Source organism: Rattus rattus, chromosome 7, assembly GCF_011064425.1.
Source record: "Rattus rattus isolate New Zealand chromosome 7, Rrattus_CSIRO_v1, whole genome shotgun sequence".
Lineage (NCBI taxonomy): Eukaryota > Metazoa > Chordata > Mammalia > Rodentia > Muridae > Rattus > Rattus rattus.
Genome location: NC_046160.1, coordinates 97,722,855 through 97,741,303, shown reverse-complemented (window position 1 = coordinate 97,741,303; position 18,449 = coordinate 97,722,855). Strand labels below are relative to the sequence as shown.

The following is an 18,449-nucleotide window of genomic DNA, read 5'->3' as shown; positions in this document are numbered from 1 at the left end:
GAGGCTGAGGTAGTTAATGCTACAAGTTTGAGGGCAGCCGGGGTCACAAACCCTGTCTCAAAATAATACCATCAATGCAGGAGAACAGGTAACAGAATGCTCAGCAAGATCATGCTAGCAACTGAGCTTGTTAAAATTACTCCAAGTCTCTCGTAAACCTGAAAAATGTAACAAGCTGCTTGAATACACAAAGCCTTCGCAATTAGTGGCAGCGCACACCTTTGAGCCCAGCACTAGGTGGCAACTGTAGGCAGATCTGAGTATGAGGCCAGCCTGGTCTACAGAAGGACTCCCAGGGCAACAAGGCTACATAGAGAAACATGATCTCAAAAAAACAAACCACCAACCCCCCCCCCCCAAAAAAAACCAAATTTTTTAAAAATCTGTAAGTACTTATAAAAATCACAACATATAGGCTGGAGAAATGGCTCAGTGGTTAAGAGCACTGACTGCTCTTCCAGAGGTCCTGAGTTCAAATCCCAGCAACCATCACAACCATCTGTAATGAGATCTGATGTCCTCTTCTGTGTCTGAATACAGCTACAGTGTATTCATATATAATAAAGAAATCTTAAAAAAAAAAAAATCACAACATATTAGCCCAAAGATTACTAGTAAGGCAAATGCACTCTTACTATGGTTGATTTTTTTTATTAAGATTTATTTATTTTATGTATATAAGTACACTATCACTGTCTTCAGACACACCCAGAAGAGGGCATCAGATCCCATTTCAGATGGTTGTGAGCCATCATGTGGTTGCTGGGAATTGAACTCAAAACTTCTGGAAGAGCAGTCAGTGCTCTTAACTACTAAGCCATCTCTCCAGCCCTCTTTTCTTTTTTGTAAGTTTGAAACTTATTAACAGTTTTAAAAAGTGAAAAATAAACACTTTAACTTACAGCTAAGAGCTGTCTTATAAGCATGTCTGAGGCCTTCTCAGAAATGTTGCCAACAAAAACTGTAGTAGTAGGGCCACAATTTTCATCATTTTCTTTTAATTTTAAGCCTGGATGATCCTTTCTTGCTCCCAAATGCTTTCCAACCATGGACACGGTAGGCACTAGGACCTATGGTAAAGAAAAGCAAGAAATTTGATCTGGCAATTATGACATTATACTAAAAACACCAACTTTAAAAGTATAAATATATAGTATATCATTAAAGGCCCTACATACCTAAAACTTCTAAAGCATGTAGTATGTTTTATTAATACAAATTTACTCTTCACAATTAAATTTCTACTTTTAATTACTTTTAAGAGGAAACAAAAATATCAAGCTTTTACATTTGAGTGTTTAAATGTTCAAAAGAGAAGCCATTTGAGATTTAAAAAAAAAACAGCTAGTAATTTCATCACAATTATACTCAGTACCAAGATAAAAGCAAATTCATTACTCTTGCTATTCTTACAGCACAATATTGAAACACTGCAAAACTGTCAACACTTTTGCTTTTTATAAGGTCCTTGTGTTTATTAGCTTATTTTCACTTTAAACTTGCAACCTACCACATATAGGAGCAAAAATCTATGTACTTGACAATGAATTCATTACAAACTAAGTAGGCCCAGGGTAAACTAAGGACTGGTGGAGCTGCTCCAAACCCTAATTCCCCATTTCCCTATTCTATAATATAAAGGGGAGTGTCATTTGAAATGTTCTAAAGATCTAACTTGGGTAGGTATGGTAGTGCATACCTTTAGTCTAGCACTAGGGAGGCAAGAGGCATGGGCTTCTAGTGCATTAAAGTGAACCTGGTTTACATAGTGAGTTCTACTATGAGACACTGTCCCCCAAAACAAAAGCAATTAAACAAAAAACAAATAGCCCAACTACTTGGGAGGTTTAGGAAACATGGCCTTGTAGGAAGTTTGTCACTGGAGGCAGGAGGGCTTTGAGAGTTTAAAATTCCCACCATTTTAAACTCACTCTCTCCTTGTTTGTAGTTTCAGATTTGAGCTCTCAGTTCTTCCTTCCATCATTCAATCTGGTGCCACGGTTTCTTGCATTATGGACCCTAATCAAGCTAGAACAGTAAGCCCAAGTCACCTTCATCCCTGTGTTTTGTCACAGCAGAGAAAAGTAACTAATACACTGATATTTCGGAGGATTCAGTTCAGAACTACATCAGATGCTCACAATCACCTGTAACTAGTTCCAGGGGAACCAAACCATCTAGTCAATTAGGATAGTATACACAGACACACGGTTTTGGTTTTTCTTGTTTGTTTGTTTTGTCTTTTTTACATTATCTAAGCTTACCGAAGTTTTATATTTCAAGAAATGCTAGCCTTATCCTAAATCTTAATTTTCCCTTTATATTTACAGGGTTGAGGTAGAGTACTCAACTTGACAGAATACTTCCCTGAGGCCTGAGGTTTAATCCCCAGCACAAAACTGAGGCATGTTTAGTGTATGTCTATAATTCTAGCACTTAAGAGGTAGAGGCAATAGGATCAAAGTTCAAAGTCATCCTCAGCTACAAATTCCAAGGCTAGCTAAGGGGTGGGGTGAGACTTTGGTCTTTTTTTTTTTTTTTTTTTGGTTCTTTTTTCAGAGCTGGGGACCTAACCCAGGGCCTTGCGCTTCCTAGGCAAGCGCCTAACTGAGCTAAACCCCAACCCCGAGACTTTGGTCTTTAAAAAAAAAAAGAAAGAAAAAGACAAATTGTACTTACAGTTGGAGCAGGAGCCATAATACTCATTGGTACAGGAATCATTGGTGTCCCTAAGGTGGAAAAAAACATACTGTATTTTAAGAATAATTAAAAATAGCTACAGGGGGGTTGGAGATTTGGCTCAGTGGTAAGGTCCTGGGTTTCGTTCATCCCCAGCTCCGAAAAAAAGAAAAAGAAAAAATAGCTACAAGGCTGGAGAGATGTCTCGCATATAAGGTGTTTGCTTCACAAGCATGAGGACAATCCTGAGCATCCACATGAAAATAAAGGCATAGGACCAGTGCTTAGAATCCCAGCAAGGGGATAATAGAGAAATAGGTGGATTCCCAGAGATCACTGGTATGCTATAGCAGCCCAAATAGGAGCCCTGAGTTCCAGTAAAAGATCCTGCATCACTTGAACAGAGGAGGCTAGAAAGATGATTGAGTACATCCAAGTACCTGCTGACAAGACTGACAACATGAGTTCATTCCCTGGTACCCACACATGGTAGAGAGAGGCAACTATTAGCTATATTTTGACCTCCATACCTACACCAGGGCATATCCTTGTGTTTACACATGAACACAAAATAGTAATAATGAAAAAAATCAGAAGGCTCAATGTTTGATGGCCAAGACTAGACTACAAAGAAAAGAACTTACAAAAAAAAAAAATACTTAGAACTAGGCATGCTGGCAAACACATATTTACTCCCAAACTTGGGACGCATGGAAAGAAGATCAGTCATGCCTGGTTACACAGCAAGGTCTAGGCCATGCTAGGCCAAGTGAAAGCCTGCCTTGATCCTTCCTGTCCCCATTAAAAGGAGGCAGGGGGCTATTCATAAACTAAGCAGTGAAATGTAACAATCACCTGTAATCTCATTGCCTGTGAGGCTGAGGCAAGAGAATGACCATGTGCTCAAGATTGATCTGGGCTACATAGCTCTAAGCCAGCTAAGGATATATGGCAATACCCTGTTCTCAAAACAAAATAATAATAATAATAATAATAATAATAACTTATGAAAATGTACACCTTACTTTTTAACATGCATTTTTAAATATCTGCAAAGATAAATCAACTATTTTGTTTCCTTACAGTAATAGGGACAACACTGTTGTTATATTAATTTATGTAGTTTTTTTTGAGGGAAATTTCACTGCTTACTTTATTTTTCAAATTTTTGAACCTTATGAACATGAATATAGCACCTTTAGACACTTATTATTTTTACGGAATTTCCAAGATGATTCTGAAACTCAGCCACAAACACAAATCTACTGTCAAACCAAGTACTGTGACTCACAACTGCAATCCCAGCATCTGGGAACCTGATGGACAACTGAAAGGTGGTGGGAACCTGGGATAACACATATTCTGTCAATGCTACAGAAAAAAAAATCAGACAGTGGTGGCAGTGGTGGCTCATGCCTTTGATCCCAGCACTCAGGGTACAGAGAAAGGCAGATTCCTATGGGTTCAAAGCCATCTTGGTCTACAAAGCAAGTTCCAGGACACCCATACTATACAGAAAAACTGTCAAAAACCCCAAACCCCAGAAGGAAAAATCAGACAACCATTTTCACAGTAAGACTATGATGTATTTACTAGTAAATCACATATGTACCATGCGCCAAAGGAAGTATCATGACAACAAAGATAATGGTTTTTTTTTAAATAAAAAAAAAAAAATGGGTCAGGCGTGGTGGAGCATGCCTTTAATCCAAGTACTTGGGAGGCAGAGGCAGATGGATCTCTGTAGTTCAAAGATGGACAGCTAGGGCTCTACAGAGAAACAATGTCTTCAAAAAAAAAGAAAAAAAAAAAAAAAGGAACAAATAAATGAATGAATGAATGATAATAAGAAAAAAATGTGCTCAAACTTACCTGGAGGTACTGGTGGAGGAAAGCCAGGAAACTGTGGGGGTGGGATCCCCGGAGGGAGAGCTGGGATTCCCATGGGAGGGCGATTCAAATGAGGGGGAAAAGACATTCTGACTGCACCAGTCTAAAGAAAGAAATGACAGATCATTTTATTTGAAACCTTTCCAATCTGATATGCCTACATTGTTGACCTTCATTTTTAGAGTATCTGCAAAATTCTAAAGTTTTCTTACCCAAAGGAGTTGGCAAAGACCCTCTTTTCTCTGTCTGTCCATTGAGAATTTTTTAAAACTTAGATCTTTTCTAAAATAAGTTCCCAAAATGTACACGAACTAAGTTCAGGATAGACTCCTACAATCATGTGGGAATACATATAAAGGAAGAAAAAAATTTTGAGGTTCAGTTAATATCAAAAAATTAAATGCCAAACATCAATGAATCTTTTAAAACAAACTCAGAATCCAGGAGGGTAGCTAATTTTAAGTATTCTGATACAATCATTTTTCACCCAAAAACTAGCAAGGTTAACAGTATTTGATGACTCAGCGTTAGCTAGTTCTTCAAAGACAATATGCCATTAAATTACAAAGGGAGGGGGAGGGGGCTTCTATCAGGTCAGAAATAACTGCTCTAACATAAAGAGCCCACAATTTGCAATAAGGTAACAGTTTGGTTTGTTTGTTTTTTGATGATAAGGATCTCAAGTAATCAAAGCTGACCTTAAATACTATATAGTTGATGACAACTGTGAACACTTGACCCTCCTGACTCTATTATTTCAAGTACTGAGATTACTGGTGTATACTTTCATACCTAGTGTAAGACATTTTTCTTTTAACAAACCTCTAGCCAGGCCTGGTGGCACAAGCCTGTAATCCCAATCTCAAAAGTAGAAGCAGATGAATTTTGAGTTAGGGTTTGTCTCAAAAATCCAAGGTCTGGGGTGGACAAGGAGGCAAGACAGCATTATCTACAGAGTCAAGCCAGCCAGCTACATGGTGTAGCCCTGTCTCAAAAACAAAACAAAACAAAAAAAAGCTGAAATAAATTGGTAATTGATTCTAGTAGAATTAGTTTGGGTTTTGTTTTTTCCACCTAAGCAGGAAGCCACTGTCAAATCACTAGTAAAAATTCTTCAACCTATAACAGAAAATCCCACATCCTGGAATAGAGAAAGCCTAGACATTTTTCAAGCAGGGCATGGTGGCACAGGACTGTAATCTCTGACATTGGGAGGTGGAAGCAGGAGGGATCAGTTAAAGGCCAGACTGCTATGAAGCAATGTGATGTTGGGTTTGAGACCAGTCTGGCTACATGAGACCTTACCTCAAAAGTATGTTGTTTTACTCTTAGTGGCTGAGTGTACATATTTATTTGGTTTCCAGTTTAAAACACTCTACATGACCCAAGCTGACCTCAAACCCAACATCCTTAGCCTCTGAGTACCAGATTTATAAGAATGTACCACCATGCCTGGCTCCTTTATTTTTCTTACTCACCCTTTAGTAGCCAAAGTTTAAAAAGTATGATGTCTTTTACTTTCTCTCACTCATCAATTCCCACCAGTTTACCATGTTATGTTTTCTATATATCTTTTAATATACAAATATTTAATAATTTGTGCTTTCTTATACTCATACTACACTGTTACCTGCATTTCCCTTCAATGTCACTGACATCTCCTCACGTCCATTCTTGTCTTTGTAACTCAGTAAATTATAATACAGAAACACCAGTTGTCTCAGCTTTTTATCCCTTGAGTAACATTGAACATTCTTGGACATTTAATTTTATCTTTTGAAACTATTTAGGGTTTTCTTTAATTATATTTATTGATTTCTGAGAGTTTATGTATGCTTGTGTATGTGTGTGGCATGTATGGAAGTCAAGAAATCACAGGAGTCTCCTCTCTCCATCACCTGGGTCTTGAAATTGAGCTTGGGTTGTCAGGCACAGCTCACCCTTACCTACTGAGCCATTTTGTGAGCCTATAAATATTTCTGTAATATAGATTATCACTTTGCATGGAAACTCTAGTACTAAATCATTCCCCCCAAATTAATGTGTAATTTGTTTTACCAGCGTATAAAATATATTCTTTCCTTGTGCATTAGAATAAATCACTTAACTTGTAAGAACCTGAGTTCAAACAAAAAAAACAAACAAAAACCCTTTTATTTCAGTTTAGCTCCCAATCCCTGAAAGCTGACTATCCTTTTACCTGTTATTAAGCATTTCTTTGAAATAGGGAAGCATGTGCTACATGCTCACAACTGTTCCTCCTTACACTGCACCTCTGACTTTTTAAATAGTCTCCAGAGCTGATGAGATGGATCAGCAGGTAAGGTACATGCCACCAAGCCTGATAGTCTAAATCCTATACCTAGAACCCACAAAGTGGAAGGAGAGAACTGACTCCCACAAGTTGTCCTCTGACTTCCACACATTTGGGCCATTGAACATATGCCCAAAAATAAGTACATAAAAATGTAACTTTAAAAATATTTTAAAAAAATACTTTGCCAGATGGTAGTGATACACCCTTTAAACCCAGTACTCAGGAGGCAGAGGCAGGCGGATCTCTGTGAGTTTTACGGCAGTTTGGTCTAAAGAGTAAGTTCTAAGACAGCCAAGACTACCCAGAGAAACCCTGCCCTAAAAAATAGTAATAACAATAACTTTAAAAAATATTCTATAGGGTTGGGGATTTAGCTCAGTGGTAGAGCGCTTGCCTAGCATGCGCAAGGCCCTGAGCCCCAGCCCCGAAAAAAAGAAAAAAAAAAAAAAAAAAAAAAAAAAGAAAAAACAAACAAAAAAATATTCTATAAAACTTAGTTTTATAAGCCAGTTCTTATTCACAAATAAAAGAATTGTCAGAATGATTCCTATATTAGCAAAAAGGTGCTAGAAAAGCCTTAAAAAACTTAGGCAAGCTTCAGCATATCTAACAAAGTAAAGACACAAGTTTATAAGACATTATATATTCAATGTTTGTATGTTGCTTGCTTTGTCCTTTCTTTTTTGTAATTACCTTTAAAATGACCACATTAAGTAATGGGTTTCAATTATGACATCTTCAAAAATGTTATTACACTATGTTCTTTTTGTTCCCCTTTCCCATTGAGTTTTTTTAATCATCTGTGTTACAAATGTTCTGCATGGAAAGGAGCAGGAAGGTGTGTCTGTTAAAACAGAAGGCTACTGTCCTACTTACAGAAGCTCTTGTATTATAATAATACTCTATCTCAGCACTTTCTTAGGAAGGCAGTTGGTATAGTACCTGTTGAATAAATAAATTAATTAATGAACAGTAAACAATGTCTGAGGACTCATCAATAGATTTATTAAACAGTTACTACATATCAGAAACAGCTCAGTGCCCAGTTTCACGATGGTGTAAACTTGGGCCATGGATTCACTTTTAGAGCCATTTCTCTCCCACCAGTGTTAGATAAAAACAGTACTTTTAAAGTAAAGCTATATTCTTAAGGATTATGTTATATTTTATAGTTTTTAATATTAAAAGTTAATTAACCAGATACATTTTTGTTTCACCAATATAATTATTGCAACATTACTAATTTTCCTATGAAATACCTCCATCTTATTTAAAGCTGCTCAAAACTTAAAATGGGCTGGACTTCAAGGTGAAAAATATTATATATAGTCAATACCAACATTTGCGAATAGTCCCCATTTCCTTTAAGATAATAGCCTCCTCATTGGGAGATTTGAAAAACAGACATTCCTGATGTTAACAAAATAAATGTTTAAACATTGAGTATTAACAGCTTTATGATTTGTTACGTGAAATGAAAATACAACCATAGCAAAGAATACCAGATTAATTTTTAAAATAAATTTAAATTTAATAAATTATACTTTCTCCTAAGTTTTAGAGACTTTGAAGGTTGATAGGTTTTATAGGAATATAATCAAGGAAAAGAGGTGGGGAGTGGAGTTTACTCTCTGTTCCAATGACCAGGCCTCACTAAGTAAAGATTTGAACACAGAGCTGAAAGAGGCTGAGGCAGGAAGGCCTATTTATATCAGACACAAAAGCTTTCCAAGCAAAGGAAATAAATACGAAGAAGACCAGCAAGGTCAACTATATATGCCTAGAGAAGAATAAACCGCTAAGAGTTAGATAAAAACTGAGCATTAACTGGGAAGACAAGTGTTCAAAGAGAATAGGGCTTTGTAATACATTGTAAAGGTCTGGGCTACTACTTAAAATGGGGTAGAACACATTTTGAAAGGTTTCTGATTTAACAATCACTGTCACACCCCCCCTTTTTTTTCTCCCGGAGCTGAGGACAGAACCCAGGGCCTTGCGAGATTGCAAGCGCTCTACCACTGAGCTAAATCCCCACCCCCCACTGTCACCCTTTAAAACGTGGAAAGAAACAAACAGAATGGAAGCAAGAAACTACTTCAATAATTACAAACTGTGCCCTGAAGGAGGTAAGGGTGGTCAAAGTAGTAGTTATCAAGTTGGTGGGTTCTGGATAACCAAAAGGATTTGTTTGGGTTATGTGAGGGTTATGTTAGATATGAGATACAGTTATTAATACTGAATTTATTTCAATACTATATATAAAAATAGCTTCTGTATGTATTTTTCTTTTTCATTCTGTGGGATTTGGGGGCTGTTTTTTGTTTTTTTCAAAACAGGGTCTCTTTTATGCAGTTCTGACTGTCCTGGGACCCCATGTATTCTGGCTTCAATGGTCCCACTGGGATTAAAGGCATGTGCCACTATGCCTGCTCTAAGATGTTTTAAATTTTAAAAGGTTCAAAATACATACATATACATGTGTATCTATATAAACATATACACTACACATATATGTAGATATGCACACGCATTTTGCTTGTTTTCTTTTGTTTTTCAAGACAGAGTTTTTCTCTATGGAGACTTGGCTGTCTGGGAACTCACTCTGGAGACCAGGCTGGCCTCTGCCTCCCAAGTGCTAGGATTAAAGGTGTGTGCCACCACCACCTGGCTGGTTCAAAGTATTTATATTTGTTAAGTATGTAGCTTTCTGTGCCAAAATAACAACTGTCTGTGATGTAAGTGTTCCCAATCTCTATCTAGTTTGGTGGTGGCCACACAATTCTATTTTTCAAGACTCCCTGGAATTAAAAATGGATGGCGTAGCTAGAGAGATAGCTCAGTGGCCAAAAACACTGTCTGCTCTTCCAGAGGTCCTGAGTTCAACTCCCAGCAACCTCATGGTGGTTCACAACCATCTATAATGGGATCTGATGCCCTCTTCTGGCCTGCAAGCATACACGTAAAAATGGATGGATTTTATTATATATAATTTATGTGTATTTAATCTAAAAAAGAAAACAGACCTGAAATATATTTATACTGTTCAATTTTACTCTTTTTTTTTTCAGTCCATTCTTTTTCTTAGTCCTGTGAATACCATGGGTATACAAACTATAATCAATACTAATTATGCACACTCCTCCGTTGCATACTTATCCAGACAAGTGAATGCCACTGGGGAGAGTGACACTAAGCTCTCTAGAGATACTATACATCAAATTTCTCAAACAGTAAGGATGAACCAAAAGATTTCTCTCAGCAAATACTCCTAAGTACCTATCTCCAATTACTTCAAATGTTCTCCTCTAGAAACCATTTGTATTTGTTATGAAAGGGTGAGATTTTAAGTTACACAACTAGTCCAGTGGCTCCACGATGAACGTGATTATTAATTTACCAATGTCTCCCGAACTACTTACAGCCTGCACAACACTAGAGACTAATGACTGCACTACCTTAAGCAAATATAGCTTTAGAAAAATTACTTCACTAACTGATTCAGAGAACTAGCTTCTGCAGGAACCACAGCTTTAAAAAAGGTTCTGTTGCCAAATAATGAAAATGTTGAAAAGAAACTTATTTTACAGCAGAACTTTTCAGCAGGTTGGGGACATAGCTTAGGCACAGAGTTTTCTGTCTACCAACATAGTCAAAGCCTTGTCACCAGTACTGCACAGAAACACTGGATGACAAGAAGCAGTGAAGGGAATACTGAAGGATTCTGAATCTCCAACAGAAGATCTTTTCCTAAGAAGCTTTGACTTTCAATGAGAAGAAAAGTAGCATTACATTACCTGTTTTTAGTATTATTTCACCATTTTCTATGAAAAAAAGGCAGCAGCTATATAGACACATTGGTGATTGCTACAAATTAAGGTAGAATACACAGTGCTTCCCAAGTAGGCTAGAGGAGATACTTTTGGGGCAATAGTTACACAACTGTATTTTTATTTTTAAAAAAAAAAAAAAAAAGGGGGGGGGGGGTTGGGGATTTAGCTCAGTGGTAGAGCCCTTGCCTAGGAAGCGCAAGGGCCTGGGTTTGGTCCCCAGCCCCAAAAAAAAGAACCAAAAAAAAAAAAAAAAAAAATCACTGAGCTTTCTAAAGCTACTACTTTAAAAGACTTCAATTCAGGACAACTACCAAAATCTAAGGCCTGAAGGTTGGTTAAACAGTACTGTACCAATGCTAATTTCCTGATTCTGATCACTGTTACAATTTTTAAATGATAGAATTTCCCAGAGCTTTCAGGAAATGTATTTTTGAGTATAGTGGCATCACATCTAAAATTTACTAGCAAAATATGTCAAAAGAAAACTATGGAGAGGAGAAAAGAACAAAAGTAAATTGGCAGAAACATTGTCTAAGGGACCTGAGTTAGAATGGCTGAGAATTCACTGTACTTTGGGTAACTTTTAAATTATGTCAAAGGAAAAAGATAAAACTGCAGAATGCTATGAACTCTGGGTCAGCCTGGACTACATAATGTGTTCAAGGCAGCCTGAACTAGAATATGAGGTGCTGTTTCAAAATGTTAAGAAAAGAAAAACAGCAATACTAATAATTCTTAGTAATATTTTCTCCAAACTAAAAAAATGTTTTAAGTACAAAAGAAGCTAAACTTGGGTGCATGCCTATAACCCCAGCATTGGAGAGGCCAGGGCAGGAGAAGCCTGAGTTTGATACCAGCACGGGCTACTTAATGAAACTATCAAACACCAGAACAAAGTTATTCAAGAAGGCTTTAAGAAGGAATCAAAATCTTTTTGAGGAATGTGAATGATAGCTGTAAAATAAGAGAAAAGAACTGAAGCTCTAACTCAAGGGAACAGAACTTGCCTAACAAGTCCACTGCCCTGGATTTGCTCCCTAGCACCACACAGTAAATAAGGAACTCTACATTAACCCTCACAACATTTAAAGACCAGGTATAGTAGCACACATCTTTAAACCCAGCACTTATGAGGCAGAAGCAGGTGGATCTCTGAATTGGAGGCCAGCCTGGTCTACAGAGTGAGTTCCAGGACAGCCAGGGCTAACATAGAGAGGTCCTGTCTCAAAAAGCTTTTTGTTAAGATTAAAGAATACAAAGAAGAGTTTTTCAATATGGTGACTACCCAACAGCGCTAATAATTTAATGTTAACGTCTCTCAAAGCCATAAAACAACAAATTTCCTCCTAATCAGAAATAAGGAAAATAAACTGAACATTTTTCTGTGGCTAAAAAATTAACTTGAGGGGTTGGGGATTTAGCTCAGTGGTAGAGCGTTTGCCTAGCAAGCGCAAAGCCCTGCATTCAGTCCCCAGCTCCGAAAAAAAGAAAAGAAAAAAAAAGTTAAAAAAAAAAATTAACTTGAAAAGTCCAACTCTGAAGTCATTACTCAACATGTACAGGTGTGTATATCTTCATCCAAACTCAACATTAAAATAAAGATAATCACAGAAAACATTTAGCCAAAATTATTAATACACAATGGCTAAATGCAAGACAATAGCGCAATTTTTTTTCCTAGAAGTTTTTGGTTTTCTAACAAAAGAAAGGAAGATAGCTCAGCAGTTACATACAAGCATTTATTACTCTTCCGGAGGACCTGGGTTTGATTCCCAGAATCCATATGGTGTTTCACAGCCATTTTTTTTTTCTTTTTTTCGGAGCTGGGGAATGAATCCAGGGCCTTGCAAGAGCTCTACCACTGAGCTAAATCCCAACCCCTTCACAGCCATTTTTAAATTCCAGTTCTAGGATATCCTTTCCTGGCCTCTGGCCTCACCAGGCACAAATACAGTGTACAAACAAACAGGAAGGCAATACATCCATTCGACCCATACACACGAAATATATAAAAAATTTTAACAGAAAATATATTTGTGACACTTTCCTCATACACAAAAAAGATAATCCCAAAATGATTCAATGTCAACATTTTCATTTATTTTTATTTGCAAAAGTCCTCAGTATTCTTTAAACCTCCAAAATTACTTGGGAGTACAACTGCTACTGTCTTTATTGGAGAAGCTAAATTGTTCAGTGGAACACAAATTACTTATGGTGTAAGACTCCAAAGTTCCTCACTAAGAAATTACCAATGCAAAAGTGCCACAAGGTCTCAATTCCCAACAAATGGAGAAAGTAAGGAACTTAAATGTTAAAGTCTACTCTGAGTACACAGGAAGCACAGGAAGAAATGTAAAAAGTCTCTGAAACGTCTGACTGTTCATTCTTAGGTAGTGTCATTTATTAGTATAAACCAACATGTTATAAAATTATTTTAGTAAGCATTTTACATACTTTTTTTCAGTCCCCAAGTCCAATCTGTGAAGTGAATCTAAATATAACTCATTTTACTGAAGAAAATCAAGACTTAAAGTTAAATAAAAGCACATTGCTTGAAATCACAAGAACTGAGCAACTGAATGCCTTATGATACCACTGAATGTTTTTGAAATATTTTTATTAAAAAAATTAATGTTCTCACAAATCAAATTCATGGTATGAATACCCCCCGTTAAACTATAAACCTTTCCTAATTCTATATACAAGCTTACCAGTACCAATGTCATACAGCTACCCTCTTACTTGTGAAATTCTTTGTTTCCAAAAAAAGAAAAATCAAGAGATTTTTAAACTGAAGGGAAACTGCAAGTGAGGGTGCTCACAGACAACACAAAAAACTGTTTATACAATAATGCCAGCTACCTGATACACATTATTTCAATTCCAGAGCACTAGGATACAAGAGAAGCCCAATCTTTTTCCTCCTTTTGGTAGACTTTACTCAGATCTGTACCAAAATGGCATTTCCACGTCAATATAAATCCATTATTACATAACTTCAAGATAACCTTCATACTCTATTTCGAAAACCGTATTTAAAAATCAATACTGAAAACAAAAGGATGGTAGCATATTTTAATGTGAAGGCTGGCGCTGCCTAGAATGAATGGAAATAGCGCTTACAGCATCCTTCTCAGTCGGAAAGGGGACGACGAGATGGTGAAACTCATCACTATCTCCAACAAGCTGGAAAGGTGCTTTAAAAAGCAAAAAGTGGACACTCGCTAAACTCAAGGAGGGGTGGGGCCCGTTCTTTTGGCGGCTGGCACTAGACTACCAGAGAGAAAGAAATCCGTTGGTGGCCAGCACCTCGCTGAAAGAGTGGGCGCAGGCTACTCTTAAAGGCTCAGCCTTGAGGCACTTTAGTCCTCGGCCCCGGAAATCTACTGAGAGGCGGATCTTGAGGCCCGAGAAGACAAGGGCCTCCAGGACCCGACCTACAGGCCGACCGATCCTATCCCTGGCTAAGATGGAGCCCCGTAAGGGACGAGGCGATTCACTCCCAAACGGAATCTGAAGCAATAGAGAAAGTGGGCGACAAAAATTCACGAAGGAACGCTCTGGACGTAGGCCCGGCCTCCATGGGCTCCCAGTCCACTGGTTTTTCGAGGCCTTGGAGGGGGTAGAGAAGCCCAAGCCTCGTGCCCGTCCCCTCCCCCACACCACCCCCTCACCTCGCCCCCACCCCCCCTCCGGCCCTCCGCAGCCACCCCTGGCACCTCCTCCTCCTCCTCCTTCTCCTCCTCCTCCTCCTCCTCCTGCAGCTGAGGTACCAGGTCGACTGGTTTCCTCACGCGTTCGGAAGCGTGAACTCACCCGCCGCTAAGAAAACGGTACTGTCTTCGCGGCCTCTGGGCGTCAGGTTATGAGTAGGCTCCACCGGTTCGAGGTTTCTGCGCGCCGCCCGACTCAGAGACTGGTTCCGAAGCGCCTACTCGAATAGGCCGCAAACACAGCCGCGCTGCGCGGGGAGCTACTGGAGGTCTTCCTCTTGCCCGGCGTGCACTGCGCCAGGAGGCGTGGAAAATGAAAACCATAGAGAAGATTATACATAGATAGTCTCCGCTGTCGCCTCTGCCTCACTAAGTACAGAAGGGTAACCATAGAGTAGGATTGTCTAGTGAGACCTAGAGAGGCTCAAGCTCTAAATTACGACCCACCCTGCCATTTTTGATTGGAGCTGATTGAATCTTATGACTGTGGGACGCCATCTTGAGGTCAAGGTTCCGGCTGGTTACCCGCGCGGGGCTTGTTAGAGGTTTTCTCACTTTTTGCTAGTTCGTTTTCCAGGAATTAGAACCTTGGTCTCCTGATTCTTTGAAGTTCGATGAACTGATACCTGGGCGGGACTAAGAACCTCAATAGAAAGCCCAAATGTCATTTGTCCTTCGAAAAAAACTGCTCACATCAAGAAATAATTGGCAACGGCTATATTGGGTTTTTTGGACTTTTTGTGCGTATACTCACTGCAACTTAGGCGAAGTAACAGGGTCAAAGAGGTAACTAGATAGCTTCAGAAACCTGTAAGCATATTTAATACAATTTTCTGCAGTGCGAATGAGTAAAAAAAAAATATACTAAAATAGTGGAAATGAATATTCACAAATTACTGGCTATTCAATTTATGGAATTTATAAGTAGTATCTACTGCTTTTGTTTCCTGTTACTCAGAAGGATTATAATTTGTTCATAAGGATCTTGCTTCCCTGAAGGTGGAGAGTGAGATTTATTCTTGTCCTGGGAGAGCTGGGGTCCTGGAGTAACAAATAGCAAACTTTGGTTGGTTAGTTTGGTTTTCAAGACAGGGTTTCTGTGTATCCTTTTATGTCCTGAAACTCCAAGCTGGCCTCAGAGATTGGCCTGCCTCTGCCTTCCGAGCGCGAGTACTGGCATCGAAGGCCTGCTCCACCACACCCATCTTTTGTCTAATAGTTTTATTATAGTACATAATCACCATTTATCATATATTAGTATGTCTCGTTTAATAGTAGACCTCTTCCTCCCACACTAGGATGTAAACATAAAGAGAGCCCCCGGGTCTTTCCTCTCCTGGTGCTCCAGCGCTTAGAATAGTGACTGACGTTTCAGCAAGTGCTCAGTATTTGGTGAATAAAAGAAACGATTGTCTGGGTGTGGTATGGCATCTATTGGTTGAATTCCAGAGCTTTGGGAGGCCCGGGAAGGTGGATTCAAAGATAGCTTCTTTGGTCCAGGACCCCTAGAGAGCTATCTAATGAGATCCTGTCTCAAAAAACAAAGCAACAAAAAAGGAAATATAATGTGTTGCTTACCAAAGCAAAAACAATGCAAGGACAGTGGGAATGGGAATTCCAATATGACACAATTGCCATCCTAAATTTTACACTCACATCTATTTCTTTTTACTAGGTTCCTTGTAAAAGGATGAACATTACCTACTTCCCAAGACTACTATAAGGATTAAATTAACAAATATATGAAGGTACTTTCTACAATAAAATGCACATTAAATATTCTTTACATTTTGCAAATAATTATTTTTAGAACCACAAACATAAAAATCCTCTCAACTTATTGCATATCTTCTTTTTTGTTTTTAAAGGTTTTTAATTTTTTTAAAGATTTATTTATTTTATGAATATGATCACAATGATCAGACACACCAGAAGAGGGCATCGTTGGATCCCATTACAGATGATTGTGAGCCAACCATGTGGATGCTGGGAATTGAACTCAGGACCTTTGGAAGAACAGTCAGTGCTCTTAACCATCTCTCCAGCCTTTTTTTTTTTTTTTTAATTCTTTTACGTGTATGAACTTGACCACATATAAGTGTGTCCATCACATCCATGCCTGGTGCCAGGTGCATAGGACAGAAGATGAAATTAGATCCCTTGGAACTGGAGTTACAGATAAACTATGAGTCATCTTGTGGACTCAGAACTGAACCAGGGTCCTCTGCAAAAACAGCAAGTGTCCTTAACCAAGCCATTTCTCAATTATTTGTGTAATATCACTTGTTTACTAAAACATTGGGTACTTAGCAGATACAGGTGCCTACTACCAGAACTGACAAGCTGAGTTCAGTCCCTGAACTCACATAAAAGAAGGGGAGATCAAACTTGCTCACAAGCTGACGATTACAGGACACACACACTCGAGTGGATGAATGTGCACACATATTAAGCAATAAATAAATGTAAAATACAATAGCCCAAAACTAAATAAGCCGGACAGTGGTGGCACAGACTTTAAAAAAGAAATAAAGATAGATAGATAGATAGATAGATAGATAGATAGATAGATAGATACATGGATACATAGATAGATACATAGATAGATAGACAGACAGATAGATCGTTGCATCTGGAGAGAGTTGAGCAGTTCTCGTTGCTTTTGCACTGGGGCTGGGCTCTGTTTCAGGATATTTGATCACACTGTGAACCCTAAGATTGTGTTACTAATTGGAAAAATCTGTTTCTACTGGGGGTATGGCTCATCCTTAGCACACATCTTTAATCCAAGAGCTCTGCTTTAATATTGAAAACAGGATTAAGAGGCAGGTCAAGAGGCAGAAGAAGCAACCAGCTGACAGGAAGTGAACATAGAATTCTTAAAAACAAAAAACAAAAAAAATAGCAACAAAAAAAAACAAGAGTATGAGGGAGTTGGGAGGACAGACAGATATACAGAAAGTAGAAGGGAAGGACATTCAGTCTGAAGGAAGTTTTTTGAGATCCATGAAAAAGAAGGGCATTGCATCTGGAACTTGAGCTGAGGAGGAAGGTCAGTTGGGTGCGTTCTCTGCCTCTCTGACCTAGCAGGCTTTCACCCAGCACCTGGCTCCCAACTCTTGGTAAAAATTATTTAGATTTTGTTAAAAAACAACAGGGTTCAGTTCCCAGAACCTAGATGTTGGCTCCAGATCCACTGTAATTCCGGTCCCAGGGGATCCAGTGCCTCCTCCTGACCTCTGCAAGCAGCAGTGCACATGCATATACATGAGGCAAGATATTCATACACATAAGTGGAAAAATTTTCCCTAAGAAGTCTCTAACAATTGTCTAACTTTTGTGTAATAGACATTAGTTTCTACATTTACCAAAGATGGATATTTATAGTGTAACTAGGATCAAGATTTACCTAGGATACAAGCTTCAGAGCACGCCTGGAAAGGATTACTTAGATTGGCTGTCTGAGGTGAGAAGACCACATATAAATGTTGGTGGCACCATCCATGGGCCTGCCCTGGACTTAGTAAACAAGCTGAGGGCTTTTATTTGTGGTTTTCTGCTTCCTGACTGTGGATGGAGTATAACCAGCAGGGTTGTTCTTGCAACAAGGATTTCCCTGCTATGACGGACTGTAGTCACCAACATGAGTTAAAATAAGCTCTTTCTTCCATCTGTTTCTTTTCTTTTGGAAGGGGGGTTGGGCAGGGGGCTGGGGTGTGAGTGTCAGGGGAGGAGCCAGTCTATTTTATCATAGTAACCAGAAAAGTAAACCATGCACCCACAGAATCCTTGCTGCTCTTACAGTGAACTTGGGTTTGACTTCTAGCACCCACATGGCAGCTCACAACTGGCTCTAACTCCAGTTACAGGGGAATCAGATCCCCTCTTCTGGCCTCCAAGGGCAAAGGCATACATGTGGTATACAGACATACATGTAGGCCAAACACCCATACACATAGAAAATAATAAAATACTTCAAAAAGGAAAAACCAATGGACCAGGTCTTAAGAGGGCAGC

The 18,449-nt window shown here is 38.7% G+C and overlaps 1 protein-coding gene and 1 long non-coding RNA gene across 4 annotated transcripts in view; one reads left to right on the top strand and one right to left on the bottom strand.

The window, feature by feature from the left end:
• Positions 1–14,718, bottom strand: part of Rbm25 (RNA binding motif protein 25) — a 47,648-nt gene extending 32,930 nt beyond the window's left edge. Inside the window, exons 1-6 of one of the 3 annotated variants that reach the window (XM_032908096.1) lie at positions 14,536–14,718; positions 7,763–7,828; positions 4,782–4,899; positions 4,552–4,672; positions 2,680–2,729; positions 903–1,070 (exon numbers count right to left, since the gene is read on the bottom strand). In XM_032908096.1, the coding sequence (XP_032763987.1) occupies positions 903–1,070; positions 2,680–2,729; positions 4,552–4,672; positions 4,782–4,823 (381 nt within the window). In that variant the 5' untranslated portion in view covers positions 4,824–4,899; positions 7,763–7,828; positions 14,536–14,718. The remainder of the gene's footprint in view (positions 1–902; positions 1,071–2,679; positions 2,730–4,551; positions 4,673–4,781; positions 4,900–7,762; positions 7,829–14,535) is intronic. The other 2 variants (XM_032908097.1, XM_032908098.1) reach the window with 2 other exon arrangements.
• Positions 14,719–14,801: 83 nt separating this feature from the next.
• LOC116905251 lies at positions 14,802–16,218 on the top strand. Its single transcript, XR_004388504.1, has 2 exons — positions 14,802–15,218; positions 16,108–16,218. It is a non-coding gene; the product is annotated as an uncharacterized LOC116905251 (long non-coding RNA).
• The last annotated feature ends 2,231 nt before the right edge of the window (positions 16,219–18,449 follow it).